Consider the following 16,676-nt stretch of genomic DNA (forward strand, 5'->3'; position numbering starts at 1 on the left):
AAGTGCGGCGATTCGCTGTGCAGAGTTGCGTCCCATGGACACGCCAAAAACCAATGATTGTGAGTTCGAATCCCGGTTCGCCCCGATCATGTTACGTTTGTCAGCACCATACCCATGCTCGTGGGTTTCACCGAAGTGGTAAACGTCTGAGACCTGCATCACTTCGGGCTTTCCTCATGTTCCTGGGATACTGTTAAAAGCGGCGTAAAACCCAACTCTCTCACTCACTACTAATAATAATACTCACTACACACCGTGCCGCTACTCGTTTAAAGCACAATTTCAAATTATATCCATACATGCTTGTGTCCGACCGTTTTGTCGCTGTACGTGATTCCGGTCATATTCGGACGTCCTATCTCCCATATCGCCTGAATATTTGGCGTGCTCCTCGACTCCACGCTGTCTATAAATAGCTGTGTTTTATATACAACGAATTTATGGCGATTATATGTAGTGCGGATATTTGTACAGTTTTCATTTAATTCAATCTTTGTTATACACAACTGCGGTAGACTCGGGCCTAGGGGAAATTAACCAACGTAATTGAGTTAGTCTGAGAAGGCGACATTCTGTCTTGCGGTTGTAGAGAGCCGGAGAGGCGGGAGGATGCACGGCCTTGAAAAAGGGGAATTGGCTTATATGCTTGCATACGTGTACACTAAAAAGATTCAACTAAACACGCACATATATAACTCAATGTAGATATACTTTGATACATAGAAGCATTCAGTTGTACCGCGTCATTAGCCACTTGTTAAACATGTGCTTGTACTAAATACTTTAGATATTTTCAGGCCAACTGTTCATAACTGTCTGCGCTTTTCTATTGTCAACTTTAGAGGTGTTCTTTTTTTCTATAAAATAAATAATCTTAATCGGGTTTCTCGATGACATTTTAAGTATTTTTTAAAATAAATAAATAAATAAATAAGGCTTTAAAGATGATCTTTTATGCTGTAGTTACTAGTTAGTACTAACTGTATATACCAATAGCACAGCGGTTTGTTGTCAGCGATATTTTTAAAGGTTCGTATAATTATGATAGCGGCGAAACAATGATACGGGATGCGTACGTGGGACGATTTACCACAGCAGGAGGGGAGCCGGCTGCTGCAGCAGGACCGATGACATCGTTCTCTGGTTTGGCGATGGTACGTTGTATGTGTGGCGGCCTCTGTGAAATGCAAATATGGATTTCAGTAAAATGAGCTCATGGTGTGACGAGCGCAGTATGATATGTTTTATAGCCAATCACGTATATTATACAACAACGTCTATAAGAAGTTCCGTGACTCACGAAATCACGTTTCACTTTTTTCGGAAACAAAACAACATGATTACAAGGTTAATTATATTTTTGGAATGGCAGTAAATTTTTTTTTTTTCCACATTGTTCAAACTATTTTAAATTATCATTACTCAACAGACGAATCACTTGGAAAATTAAATAGCTGAGTATTCTTTAGCATGTGAAAAGTGTTACGAATTACGTAATTGTATCACATTCCTTTTAACGACCGGACTTTGTTATGAATATCAATACTGTGCTGTATTACCAAATGGAGCCTGTATTAAATCATACTGTCACAGATTATATTTCCAAGAGAGCAATTGCGCGTATTGCATGTAGGAACTTAGAACAGTGCTTGTGTTGTCTGACACTGTGAGGAGGAGAAGTCAACGGGGGAAAATGATTGGTTAATATATTACTTCCGGGAAAATGGCATCGAAAGAGGATGATAGTGGGATGAGTGTCAGTCGGAGTATGAATTAGATGAGTTTCCAGTACCAATGTCTACATGTAAGATAAAGAAGCAGCTTGAATTGTAAACAGGGACCAACCTGTCGAACTCACCAAGCTCTGTAACTCATGTCATTTCATAACAATGCTTCTAACTGCGAGTTATCTCAATATTGTCTTACAAACTCGGTGTTGTGTTTATGAGTAGGATCGTCCCCCAACCCTAGTTCGCCATGAAGCTGAATCATTGCAGGAGAATTCGTGGCATGTATTCCACCAGAAATAGAGAGGGAGATGCAGCGTCTGGCATTGATTGATGATGATGCATGAGAATATTTTCTGTTATATATAAACAAACACTGGACTGTCTACACAGACGCTAGACATTGTCTCGTCGCGTGCCGGCGCTCCGCTGAATTTGTGCAAAGAGCCTTTGACAAGAACCATGCCTTCATACACGATACTGACACTGTACTCGAGTTATACCCTTTGTTTTGTCGCTCTTGTCAGTGTGCTTGTATGAAGAATGGGAGACCGGGCACATTGGGACAAAATAACATGTCCCAATATTAAAGGTCAGGTAGGGACTACTTTCAGTGTTTGCAAACAAACACTCTTGTCTATCAGTGATCGAGTCAGAATTAACTTTTAGAGGTGTGGTTTACTTTCCCACCCAGAGTGTCATGCATCAGCATAGTACCCCTGCCACCTCTACCTCTGCCACAGGCCGGTACCATGGGGTCCGAGTATACCCCTGCCACAGGCCGGCACCATGCGAAGATTTGCCACATCTTACACAGTCTATTCAAGATATTGCATATGTGCTTCAGCTGTTTCGTTTTTGACGAGTTTACACAGGTAGATAAACATTGTCATAGAGATGATTAACTTTCTATGAGAAAATATGAAAAACTATTTCCATTTTCATAGTTTTCCTAATGGTTGTACGGAGAGCTAGTGATACAGCAACTTTGAGGGATAAAGATATATTGTCAGGAGCATATCTATATAATTATGCAAAACAAAATGTAAATTGCACTGAAAGGTTTGCATTAGGCCTGTCTGTTCTGATTTCAGAATAAGCATTTTGTTGACAAACAAGAGGAAGTCCAGTCACTTGATATGCAAATTAGCCTGTGACATTGGTGTTATGCTAAGTCACCACTGTGCTGGAGTCTGGATCTGGACAAATTTTTTGGGATTCAATAAGAACAATAATAAACCCTCTGTGGCTTGAGGTCTTTTCCCCCAATGTAAAACAGTTGAATTTGACTGATATATGTCTAAAATGTTGTCTTATTTTGTCACTGTGTGGACTTCTGACTGCATTTCATAGCGTTCCAAATGTGATGTCACATAAGCTATGGTTAAAGTACCAGTCCAAGCAGATGGACCTTAGCATATGAGCATAATCACTCAACCAAATCAGCTGGATCAGCTTCAAAATAACGTCAATTCTCACAAGATGACAAACCCGGTGCGTTTTTGATCAGGAGTCAGAAGTCTTGGAACCCAGCATACTGAAACCTTTGTCATGCCCAGCTCATTCCACAGAATGTTCTCACCTCCCTCATGAGTGCCTACTGCACTGGCTATTTGACGGGTAGTGGGTCGTCGTTCTCACCTCCCTCATGAGATGCCTACTGTATTGGCTATGTGACGGGTAGTGGGTTGTCGTTCTCACCTCTCTCATGAGTGCCTACTGTATCGGCTATGTGACGGGTAGTGGGTCGTCGTTCTCACCTCCCTCATGAGTGCCTACTGCATTGGCTATGTGACGGGTAGTGGGTCGTCGTTCTCACCTCCCTCATGAGTGCCTACTGTATTGGGTATGTGACGGGTAGTGGGTCGTCGTTCTCACCTCCCTCATGAGTGCCTACTGCACTGGCTATGTGACGGGTAGTGGGTCGTCGTTCTCACCTCCCTCATGAGTGCCTACTGCATTGGCTATGTGACGGGTAGTGGGTCGTCGTTCTCACCTCCCTCATGAGTGCCTACTGCACTGGCTATGTGACGGGTAGTGGGTCGTCGTTCTCACCTCTCTCATGAGTGCCTACTGCACTGGCTATGTGACGGGTAGTGGGTTGTCGTTCTCACCTCCCTCATGAGTGCCTACTGCACTGGCTATGTGACGGGTAGTGGGTTGTCGTTCTTACCTCTCTCATGAGTGCCTACTGCACTGGCTATGTGACGGGTAGTGGGTCGTCGTTCTCACCTCTCTCATGAGTGCCTACTGCACTGGCTATGTGACGGGTAGTGGGTCGTCGTTCTCACCTCCCTCATGAGTGCCTACTGCACTGGCTATGTGACGGGTAGTGGGTCGTCGTTCTCACCTCCCTCATGAGTGCCTACTGCACTGGCTATGTGACGGGTAGTGGGTCGTCGTTCTCACCTCCCTCATGAGTGCCTACTGTATTGGGTATGTGACGGGTAGTGGGTCGTCGTTCTCACCTCCCTCATGAGTGCCTACTGCACTGGCTATGTGACGGGTAGTGGGTCGTCGTTCTCACCTCCCTCATGAGTGCCTACTGAATTGGCTATGTGACGGGTAGTGGGTCGTCGTTCTCACCTCTCTCATGAGTGCCTACTGTATCGGCTATGTGACGGGTAGTGGGTCGTCGTTCTCACCTCTCTCATGAGTGCCTACTGCACTGGCTATGTGACGGGTAGTGGGTTGTCGTTCTCACCTCTCTCATGAGTGCCTACTGTATCGGCTATGTGACGGGTAGTGGGTCGTCGTTCTCACCTCCCTCGTGAGTGCCTACTGCATTGGCTATGTGACGGGTAGTGGGTCGTCGTTCTCACCTCCCTCATGAGTGCCTACTGTATTGGGTATGTGACGGGTAGTGGGTCGTCGTTCTCACCTCCCTCATGAGTGCCTACTGCATTGGCTATGTGACGGGTAGTGGGTCGTCGTTCTCACCTCCCTCATGAGTGCCTACTGCACTGGCTATGTGACGGGTAGTGGATCGTCGTTCTCACCTCCCTCATGAGTGCCTACTGCACTGGCTATGTGACGGGTAGTGGGTCGTCGTTCTCACCTCCCTCATGAGTGCCTACTGCACTGGCTATGTGACGGGTAGTGGATCGTCGTTCTCACCTCCCTCATGAGTGCCTACTGCACTGGCTATGTGACGGGTAGTGGGTCGTCGTTCTTACCTCTCTCATGAGTGCCTACTGCACTGGCTATGTGACGGGTAGTGGGTCGTCGTTCTCACCTCCCTCATGAGTGCCTACTGCACTGGCTATGTGACGGGTAGTGGGTCGTCGTTCTCACCTCCCTCATGAGTGCCTACTGCACTGGCTATGTGACGGGTAGTGGGTCGTCGTTCTCACCTCCCTCATGAGTGCCTACTGCACTGGCTATGTGACGGGTAGTGGGTCGTCGTTCTCACCTCCCTCATGAGTGCCTACTGTATCGGCAATGTGACAGGTAGTGGGTCGTCGTTCTCACCTCCCTCATGAGTGCCTACTGTATCGGCAATGTGACGGGTAGTGGGTCGTCGTTCTCACCTCTCTCATGAGATGCCTACTGTATTGGCTATGTGTGACGGGTAGTGGGTCGTCGTTCTCACCTCTCTCATGAGTGCCTACTGTATCGGCAATGTGTCGAGTCGTCATCCATAATTATATCATGTATTTTATCATGTGTGTCTTCTCGATCTTGAATCAGCTTCAAAGCTCTCTCCCCCTCTTGAATTCTGCTGCTTGGCAAAGGAATGAGCATCATCCTAAAGTTGACACCATGTCTCCAGTGTTCTCCACATAGATGGCTGTTGGAGTTAGACCTTTCAGTTGGAGAAACTTGATGAATGCGACACAGCCCCTATGGCCAGATTTGTCCATTTATATCAACAGAGAATACCTAGTCACTGTGATGTCTGCAGAAACATGCTGCCTGGTTGTGTGTTTGGTACCATTGCAGCTTGTAAGCACAATCATGTTTGTACTTATTCTATGCAAACTGTTAAGCGTGCACTATACATTCTTTGTGGTTAGGCTCAGAACCTTTCATCTGCCCCTCGAGTAAACCGCACCTGGCTCAGTGAAAACAACATTGTGTTACCTGGCAAAAACAGCATCACATTAGCATACTATTGTTACACTATTTTAAGTCAGTAACAATTTACATTAGGTAAGTATGTCATATTCTTGAGTTCAAGTATGCTTTTGTTTATGAAGGATAATGAAGAAAGAGACATCTATGCTAAAACACGTGCACCCCATGGAGATTCCAGGTAACAATATGGCTTCCCAGCAACCTGTGCTTGCTGCAAGAAGTGAATATATGGATTGCGTAGTTTTCCATATATATTCCATAAACACTGAGGGTGCCATTTGCACCAAAATGATCAGGTGCCGTTTTAGCCACTTCGGTCTTAACCAGGCAGTTTTGGTGCTGTTTTGATATTGGGCTGCTTTGATGTTGTGCTGTTTTGATGTTGTGCTATTTTTGATGTGCTGTAATAACCTGAAACTTGTCATTAAGTTGTGTCGTTAAGCACACAGCAGTGATGGTATCACATGCCACCATGTTTCAGGTCCGGCACAATGACGTCACGCAGTGTGATCCGGCTTGCTGTCAACTGCAGGGCGTGGAAGCCGACGGAGTGGGAGTGGACGCTGGCGGCACAGTGTGTTCAGAAGGAGGAGAAGGAAAGGATCGGGAAATTTGTCTTTAAGAAAGATAGCAAGCCGTCGATGGTGAGGAGTTGTTCCAGCATGTGTTTTGTTCCATACATTTGACCCCAGGGTTGAGACGTTGTGATGAAATGTTATGTACACACTACTGTCAAACAGCTCTGTCTATATTTGATAGCATCAGGTGGGAAATGTAATCACTAGAACAGTGTGCATATCATTGTAGTCGGGAATTATTATCAGTGACAGTGTGAGTTTGGAACAGCTGCTTTCCAGCCACTCTGTGTCTTATACATGTTTGTTTTATCACGTGATGGTTTTCGCAATCCTCGTACATTTTTATCCCCCCGTTTTTCAAAACGGGGATATAATGTTCAACCGATCCGTCAGTCATCCATCACTTTTCCGTTTCTGGAGCAGAACTCCAAAAGTGTTAAATATTTCTTGTTGAGACTTTCTATATAGAATAGTGTAGTGGGTAACTGGTGCACTTTGATGATTTGGGATATTTTTGTCTTTTTATGTTTTTATGATGAACTTGGACTTGGACTGAAAATGAGGGTAGTGCTTGTGTCCGGAGCAGAACTTATTTTTTTCTTCACTGAACTGAAGGTATCCAATGGCAAGGAACCAAAAGTAGGGTATAAGTAGCAAAACTCCATTTCAGAATTGCACCAGAACAGGGGGGATGTCATCGCCTGATGACTCTTGTTCATATCGATTTACTATTTAATTCTAATTTATTATGTTCAAGTTTGTGTAAGACTAGGGTGGTGGATTGCATACACCTAGTAATGTACTGTGTAAGTGTAACTAGCATCATAAAAATAGAATATCATAATTAATATGTGTATTTACCAGGTCTTTTTTACTGGAAGGGAAAGTCTGTGATTTGGGGAGGGTGGTTATAAACTGAGTGCCCTTTCCATGTAAAAAAACCCAGTAACTGTTAGAATTTAAGTTTCTGATATATCAATTTCTCAACACGGATTCCCAAGCACAGGGTGAAACATTGATAAGGAATGGTTATCACCCTTTAATATACACTTGTATTAGGTAGGTGGTATTTACCGTCACTATATCTTGTTAGTCATATGTAGGAATCAATGACAGTCAGGCCCTGGGTGAAGTGGAAGACATTGGTTGACGTGACATGGAGTATGGATGTCAGAGTCCTCATAGGCCCTGCAGTTTACCATGCAGAGTTGCCTCCCTTAGTCATCCCCGAGTGAGTTGGGTTTAACGCCGCTTTTAACAGTATTCCAGTTATGTCACAACGTGTCAGCATAATGTGGAAGGAAAGCCTGAAGTGATGCAGGCGTTTACCACTTCGATGAAACCCACAAGCACGGGTATCGTGCTGACAAACCTAGAAACACAATCGTGGTGAACCGGGATTCGAACCCATCAATCATAGGTTTCTGGCGTGCCCAAGGGACGTAACTCTGCACAGCGAATCGTGGCGCCTTAGACAACTGGGCCACCTGTGCCCCCTACTTATCCCCGAAGTGTGATTGGCACAGGACATGCTCATTGGGGTCATGAAAACATCTGCATCACTGAAACATCCTGACATCTGAAATACTGTTCATCTGCCTCCTTGGTCTTGTGGATAGAGCTTCCGCCTAGAGAGAGGAAGGTCCGGGGTTTCATTCCCCGGCTGTGTAATACCGAAAGACATTGGAAGATGGTACTTGTTGTTACCCTGCGTAGTGCCTGGCATTAAGGGGCTAAAATAAACACTGGTTGGCGCACGCATGAATGCATGCACTCGTGTGCTTTCACATCACTATATAAGTGCAATAAATGTGCAAAGTTTAAACCCCATTTCACCTGAAATACTGTTCAAAACTGTTAAACCCACCTCACTCACTCACTCACTCACTCACTCACTCACTCTGTAGCTACTGATGTCACCAGGTCATACCTGTTATTTATTGGAGCAAAAAGAGGGAACATTTACTAAAATGTCACAAACACCCGATCATGACCTGATGATGAAATATTTGGGTTCGCGGTATAGGAATCTAGATCTGTCTGGGTTGTTTGTGTTCAGATTGGACGGCTGTTGATTCGGAGGGTATTGGCAGACATGACAGGAAGAGACTTCATCAACATCCGACTCAGGAGAACAGACAAGGGGAAGCCGTTCTTGGAACCAGCAGGCTCAGGGGAGGATTTCCACGGAAGCTTCAACGTCGCCCACCATGGTGACTTCGCCGTGTTGGCTGCAGACGCTCACCATGCAGTCGGTACTGATGTCATGAAAGTTGAACACAGTAAGGATTCTTGTTCTCGTGGGATTATTAGGCACTCGGGGCCCAGTGGTTCATGATGCTACAACATGTTGGGCAGAGTTGTCTCCCTTAGCCTAGTCAGGATCTGCTGATCTTAGGTTTGAATCCTTGATTCATCCTCATCAGAATCTTTCCATCCAAATTATACTGAAAATCTGTGAAGTATCACACACTGAAATACTGTACAAAGCTGTGTCAAACTTAACTCACTTTGACACTCTGATATTATCAGTTTGTAGCAATGCCACCAGGGGACATATTAGGACACTGACACACAGAAGCAGATACACTTAAATACAAGATGACAAGAAGAAAGTATCAGCTGCTATCAGCAGGGACACAGCTGTGGTATGATACCACTTCAATCTATTGGAGTCAACACTTGTACCTTGTCCCGACCTGGCTGTCCAGATTACCAGGGTTTGACTGTATCAGATGTAGAGAGACATATGGCATCAGTACTGTCCAGATTACCAGGGTTTGACTATCAGATGTAGAGAGACATATGACATCAGTACTGTCCAGATGACCAGGGTTTGACTGTATAGGATGTAGAAAGACATATGACATCAGTACTGTCCAGATTACCAGGGTTTGACTGTATCAGATGTTGAGCGACATATGACATCAGTACTGTCCAGATTACCAGGGTTTGACTATCAGATGTAGATAGACATATGACATCAGTACTGTCCAGATTACCGGGGTTTGACTATCAGATGTAGACATATGACATCAGTACTGTCCAGATTACCAGGGTTTGACTATCAGATGTAGAGAGACATATGACATCAGTACTGTCCAAATTACCAGGGTTTGACTGTATCAGATGTAGAGAGACATATGACATCAGTACTGTCCAGATTACCAGGGTTTGACTGTATCAGATGTAGAGAGACATATGACATCAGTACTGTCCAGATTACCAAGGTTTGACTATCAGATGTAGAGAGACATATGACATCAGTACTGTCCAGATTACCAGGGTTTGACTATCAGATGTAGAGAGACATATGACATCAGTACTGTCCAGATTACCAGGGTTTGACTGTATCAGATGTAGAGAGACATATGGCATCAGTACTGTCCAGATAACCCAAGTTTGACTGTATTAGATTTAGAGAGACATATGACATCAGTACTGTCCAGATTACCAAGGTTTGACTGTATCAGATGTAGAGAGACACATGACATCAGTACTGTCCAGATAACCCAAGTTTGACTGTATCAGATGTAGAGAGACACATGACATCAGTACTGTCCAGATAACCCAAGTTTGACTGTATCAGATGTAGAGAGACATATGACATCAGTACTGTCCAGATTACCAGGTTTGATTGTATCAGATGTAGAGAGACATATGACATCAGTACTGTCCAGATTACCAGGGTTTGACTGTATCAGATGTAGAGAGACACATGACATCAGTACTGTCCAGATAACCCAAGTTTGACTGTATCAGATGTCGAGAGACATATGACATCAGTACTGTCCAGATAACCCAAGTTTGACTGTATCAGATATAGAGAGACATATGACATCAGTACTGTCCAGATTACCAGGGTTTGACTTTATCAGATGTAGAGAGATATATGACATCAGTACTGTCCAGATTACCAGGGTTTGACTGTATCAGATGTAGAGAGACATATGACACCAGTACTGTCCAGATTACCAGGGTTTGACTGTATCAGATGTAGAGAGACATATGACATCAGTACTGTCCAGATAACCCAAGTTTGACTGTATCAGATGTAGAGAGACATATGACACCAGTACTGTCCAGATTACCAGGGTTTGACTGTGTCAGATGTAGAGAGACATATGACATCAGTACTGTCCAAATTACCAGGGTTTGACTGTATCAGATGTAGAGAGACATATGACATCAGTACTGTCCACATTACCAGGGTTTGACTATCACATGTAGAGAGACTTATGACATCAGTACTGTCCAGATTACCAGGGTTTGAATGTATCAGATGTAGAAAGACATATGACATCAGCACTGACCAGATTACCAGGGTTTGACTGTATCAGATGTAGAGAGACATATGACATCACTACTGTCCAGATTACCAGGGTTTGACTGTATCAGATGTAGAGAGACATATGACATCAGTACTGTCCAGATTACCAGGGTTTGACTATCACATGTAGAGAGACATATGACATCAGTACTGTCCAGATTACCAGGGTTTGACTATCAGATGTAGAGAGACATATGATATCAGTACTGTCCAGATTACCAGGGTTTGACTATCAGATGTAGAGAGACATATGACATCAGTACTGTCCAGATTACCAAGGTTTGACTGTATCAGATGTAGAGAGACATATGACATCAGTACTGTCCAGATTACAAAAGTTTGATGGTATCCAAGACAGATATTATTTTTTTTCTTGGATCAGTTTTTGCCTGTCAGGACAAACCCTCTATATTTACTACACATGTGAATCTTAAGTTGAGCTTGATCATTTGTTAGTGATGATTTTCTTTTAAAAAACTGGTTAGACACGATAATGTGTTTTGTAAGAAATATTCTATTTATTTTTTAAATATTGTTGAAAATAGGCTTGTGATAAGTCGACTGACATACAGTATGTCTGAGGTGGATCACGTGATCCCGACATCTGCACTTCCGCTGAATCACCACAAGCAGGATCATAAACCAGTAATGTTTGTTTTTGTTGTTTTATCACGATAACCTGTTTTCTTCAGAAGCAAATAATGATGTCAGTAATGCTATATTATAAATGCATATTTTATCAGCAGTGTAGCATATTTCACCACCGCGCTACACAAGCCATCCATCCACGTCCACATGCAAGGGGGAGATCACTATCTACCATGTCGTGAATTTGTCTGTTATGCTGAAGGCTGTCAAACATTTTGCATGTATAGAGAATATTGTCCAATAAATCATCAGCATACTCTGGTAGTCAGCAGGTGGCTGAAGTTATCGCTCTGAAATCATAAATAAAAACTGTATTATATGACCATTAGCTGTAGACAATCTTTGGGAGTTGCAGCTACCATGATGGAGTTGAGGTTGATAGGGACGATGCAGTGCCAGAATCAGACTGATAACAGTTTTAAGTTTCAGAGTAGATATTTTCATAAATTACTTAACTCCGAGAGTTGATGTAAATTGCTATTGAGGGACTGTGTTTTAAGTAAATTGTTGCCATCACTTGTGATACGAGTTCACTTGAGATTCAGTTGCGACAAGACTGCATGGGGGGTGTCAAAGATGTTGGGTGTGGTGTGGGGTGTGTGTTAAAGATGTTAGGGGTTAGGAGGGGGAGTATTGAGAGTACATTGATTGAGAGTATTGATTGAGTTGTCAATCAGTTAAATGATTAGTCATCATGCATTAGTTATCAATGATTGAATGTTTAATTCACCTAGCTGAAATTCAAGTAAGTTTATGTCAAGGTACATTGTCAGTTGTCCATCTTATTTTGTTCTAATCTTTGATATAATGTCATTTTTAACGAATATTTTTGCAATCAAATTTTACAAAGGTTTGTAAATTATATTCTCAAAGACCTAAAGGTGCATATGATGTGATGTGGCGCAATTATAGCTTTCTCATATAGCAGCTGATGTGAGATACACAGTTTATAACATTATCAGTTGATGTGAGATACACAGTTTATAACATTATCAGCTGATGTGAGATACACAGTTTATAACATTGTCAGCTGATGAGGGATACACAGTTTATAACATTGTCAGCTGATGTGGGATACACAGTTTATAACATTGTCAGTTGATGTGGGATACACAGTTTATAACATTGTCAGCTGATGTGAGAAACACAGTTTATAACATTGTCAGCTGATGTGGGATACACAGTTTATAACATTGTCAGTTGATGTGAGATACACAGTTTATAACATTATCAGTTGATGTGAGATTCACAGTTTATAACATTGTCAGCTGATGTGGGATACACAGTTTATAACATTATCAGCTGATATGGGATACACAGTTTATAACATTGTCAGCTGATATGGGATACACAGTTTATAACATTGTCAGCTGATGTGAGATACACAGTTTATAACATTGTCAGCTGATGTGGGATACACAGTTAAAACATTGTCAGCTGATGTGGGATACACAGTTTATAACATTATCAGTTGATGTGAGATACACAGTATGTAACATTGTCAGCTGATGTGGGATACACAGTTTATAACATTGTCAGCTGATGTGGGATACGCAGTTTATAAAATTGTCAGTTGATGTGAGATATACAGTTTATAACATTATCAGTTGATGTGAGATACACAGTTTATAACATTGTCAGCTGATGTGAGAAACAGTTTATAACATTGTCAGCTGATGTGGGATACACAGTGTATAACATTGTCAGTTGATGTGAGATACACAGTTTATAACATTATCAGTTGATGTGAGATTCACAGTTTATAACATTGTCAGCTGATGTGGGATACACAGTTTATAACATTGTCAGCTGATGTGAGATACACAGTTTATAACACTGTCAGTTGATGTGAGATACACAGTTTATAACATTATCAGTTGATGTGAGATTCACAGTTTATAACATTGTCAGCTGATGTGAGATACACAGTTTATAACACTGTCAGTTGATGTGAGATATACAGTTTATAACATTATCAGTTGATGTGAGATTCACAGTTTATAACATTGTCAGCTGATGTGGGATACACAGTTTATAACATTGTCAGCTGATGTGAGATACACAGTTTATAACATTATCAGTTGATGTGAGATACAAAGTTTATAACACTGTCAGTTGATGTGAGATACACAGTTTATAACATTGTCAGCTGATGTGGGATACACAGTTTATAACATTGTCAGCTGATGTGAGATACACAGTTTATAACACTGTCAGCTGATGTGGGATACACGGTTTATAACATTGTCAGCTGATGTGAGATACACAGTTTATAACACTGTCAGCTGATGTGGGATACACAGTTTATAACACTGTCAGCTGATGTGGGATACACAGTCGGCTGCCAGGGCCCAACACACCAGGCCATCATTCTGTCGTGACGTCACATTTCAGGGAAGGACATCAGGAAGTTTTTCTCCACGTTGCGGCGCCAGCTGACGGAGCAGGAATGGCTGACGGTGGAGAGACAGGAGGGGGATAGAGACAAGATGGCCATGTTCTACAGATTCTGGGTGAGACTAATTCAGTTGGGATCAGTGAGTGAGTGAGTGCATGAACTCACGCAAGGGCGGATTCAGCATTTTTTAAAGAGGGGTCCAAAATATCAAACTCTTCTTTCAGTCAATTTTACTGCCTTTTACTTTCAGTGTCTGAAGGAGAGCTATGTCAAGGCTATAGGAACTGGAATTGGTTTCGAGGTCAGCAGGCTGGACTTCCATGTCTCAACGGAGAAGCTTTCCATGAACCGGATGGTCCGAGACACTTCTGTGTATTTGGATGGGAAGAAACAAACTGATTGGTTGTTTGAGGAGACTATGTTGGATGCGGATCACTGTGTTGCCATAGCAACCAATATAGGTGCAACTGATACCTACAAGGTAGGTAACATATTCCTTCCCTCCCTCTCTCTCCCTCCCTCCCTCTCTACCTGTGCTCTTAGACCTGCATCACTTCAGGCTTTCCTCCTGCATCAGGCTGACACATCGTCATATAGCTGAAATACTGCTGAAAGCGGCGTTTAGACCCAACTCAGCTTGTGTACATGTGAGAGGTGGGTGAGCTATCCATAAGCTTCTGACCCCAGGGTTTAGACTTGCTCAAGTCTTTAAGGTAATAATAATTAGTTTTAATCATAATTTCTAGATTATGTAAATAATGAGAACAAGTTGTCCCTATAAGAGACTGGAGTCCTTACTGTCCACATCTCTAGACTTGCCTATCAGGAGGATAGAATTACTACACATCCATGGACTTTTCTTTCAGTACAGCCTTGGAGCAAGGCTACCCAGGGTAGCGTGCTAGTTCCAAATATAAGATAAAAGACAACCTCAGGATATCACTCTTCTTATAAGTTGATACTTAGGAACTAATCACCATACCTTTTTTCTACTTCAAATCAATCATTTGATTCTGAAAACATTTATGAAGATATTTGCCTCACATGTTTTATCTATCCACTGTAATCAGTTGTGAAAGTTCCAAATAAACGATGTAATATTTTTGCAAGACAAACAATAGTTTTTCAGTATTTCATGTCATTACTCTTGATAGGATAAATTGGGCCTGTTGAAATATTGATAAATTACCCATGTTTAATGCTATTTTGATAAACTTGTTGGGTTACACAATGTGTCACATTTAATTACAAGATAGCATTACTCAAAAGTCTCTCTCTTTATACTGTTTTCTTTGAAATGCTATTTCAACAAACTAGCGTATAGAAAACAGGATGGAAATAGCATTCCATCGGTGATAATCTGTTCTTTCATTGACGGGAACTTGTATAAGCCATGAGAGGGCGCCTATCTCGCTGGCCTGCCGTCAGAATCTTCCTGTACTTATCTCCAACTCTCCCATATCTTTTTGATGCTCCCTTTGGAGTGGAATTTGATATGAGAATTCTCCTGACACTGTAACAAATTATATATCCCACTTGTTGACAGTGGCAGGGAAATAGCATCTCCACTTCCTCCGTACTGTTTACACAACTAATTAATTATAATGACAGCTGCGTGTACCTGTCAGATGTGATGGCGATGCTAAGTGTTTTTTATACTTGGATTAAGTGGCTGGATCATACATATACTTTTTGGTATAGATTTTTGAATGTATTTAATGTTGTGACACTGTATAATTTGTTTATTGGATAGTGTTTGATATTGTGGTAATAATTTGATGTCACCCCATTGTTCTATACACGGTTTTCTCCTTGGAGCAAGTACGTGGGCCCAATAAAGTTAAGACCCGGGAGTGACTTTGGATATGAACTGAAACACTTGACAACCCATATTTTGTTTTTTGTAATATATTGGGAAATGGCCACTAAAATCAAATTAAGTTGTTCTGGGTAGTCAGGCTTGAGATAATTAAACATAACAATGTTGTGTACTGGTTTGAGAACAAAAACACATTTTTTCTGATTTTGTAGTTAAAGTTGATGGTGGGTTCTAAAGTGTTTTAGTATAGGGAGGTCTTACTTTATAAGTGGGTGGAAAGCCTCAAGTGATGCAGGTAAGGAAAACATGGGGATGGGTCACATTCTAGTTGCCTTTCTTTTTTCTTCAGGAGTCTCAGGATTCCAGATCCTTCGAGTTCTTGACTGCAGTGGACCTGTTATCCCGGTGTCGCCCTCTGGTGGGGAGTCAGCCCGACCCCGAGTACTGGGCAATGTTCAGTGCGAGACAAGAGTCACCGATGGCCCAGAGGTCATGACGGGCAGTAGGGGTATCTTACCCCTGAACCATGGGAGATAACTCCAGTTGACTGTTGGATGTGATGGACATGACTGTCATAGGTAGACATCTTGTGTCTGTGCAAAGGAACTTTTAATGAATGAGTGCATACGCTGGGGTGTTGTTGAATCCAAAATATAACTAAAGTGTGAACTGTCTCTTTCGGGTGAGCTCGTTATCAATGAAATAACGTCATCCTTGTTTTTCATTTCATAGAATATGTGTGTCTTTACTGCTAGTTTCTGGGGGCTGTGTGAAAGGGGGACAGTGCTCCAGGACCAGTAGGTCTGTGTCGGGGCAGAAAACTTGTATTGTGATATATAGCGAATCAGGTATCAGTATTGCGAGACGTATTGCGATATATTCAGAGCTTAAGTGTTTGACAGTGATGGACACGGATTGCTCATGCAGCTCCTATTTCTACAAACTCAAGTAAATAATACTCAGCGTGGTCAGTCAACGCCATTTTGTAGTCATTTAACAACATGAGAGAAAATAATTATCGCATTTCCTCTGTTTTGTCTATCAATTTCGAAGGGAAACATAATTTATAAATGAATTTCAGTTTGAATTTTAGGTTAAA

At 42.2% G+C, this 16,676-nt stretch overlaps 1 protein-coding gene across 1 annotated transcript; it reads left to right on the forward strand.

Annotated features, from left to right (window-relative positions):
* Nucleotides 1-1,720: 1,720 nt before the first annotated feature.
* LOC139449760 (L-aminoadipate-semialdehyde dehydrogenase-phosphopantetheinyl transferase-like) lies at nt 1,721-16,246 on the forward strand. The gene is made up of 6 exons (XM_071231286.1): nt 1,721-1,804; nt 6,286-6,448; nt 8,442-8,664; nt 13,755-13,873; nt 14,009-14,239; nt 15,927-16,246. Coding segments are annotated over exons 1-6 (885 nt in total). The 5' UTR covers nt 1,721-1,802; the 3' UTR covers nt 16,074-16,246.
* Nucleotides 16,247-16,676: the final 430 nt, after the last annotated feature.

The sequence above is a fragment of the Haliotis cracherodii genome, unplaced genomic scaffold (assembly GCF_022045235.1).
Source record: "Haliotis cracherodii isolate W230 unplaced genomic scaffold, xgHalCrac1.p SCAF_8, whole genome shotgun sequence".
Lineage (NCBI taxonomy): Eukaryota > Metazoa > Mollusca > Gastropoda > Lepetellida > Haliotidae > Haliotis > Haliotis cracherodii.

What these genes read in the sequence shown, in the direction of transcription:
- LOC139449760 (XM_071231286.1), top strand. An exon ending in AAGATAGCAAGCCGTCGATG is followed by an intron (nt 6,449 to 8,441) that starts GTGAGGAGTTGT and finishes GTTTGTGTTCAG; the next exon opens with ATTGGACGGCTGTTGATTCG. An exon ending in GTGCAACTGATACCTACAAG is followed by an intron (nt 14,240 to 15,926) that starts GTAGGTAACATA and finishes TTTTTTCTTCAG; the next exon opens with GAGTCTCAGGATTCCAGATC.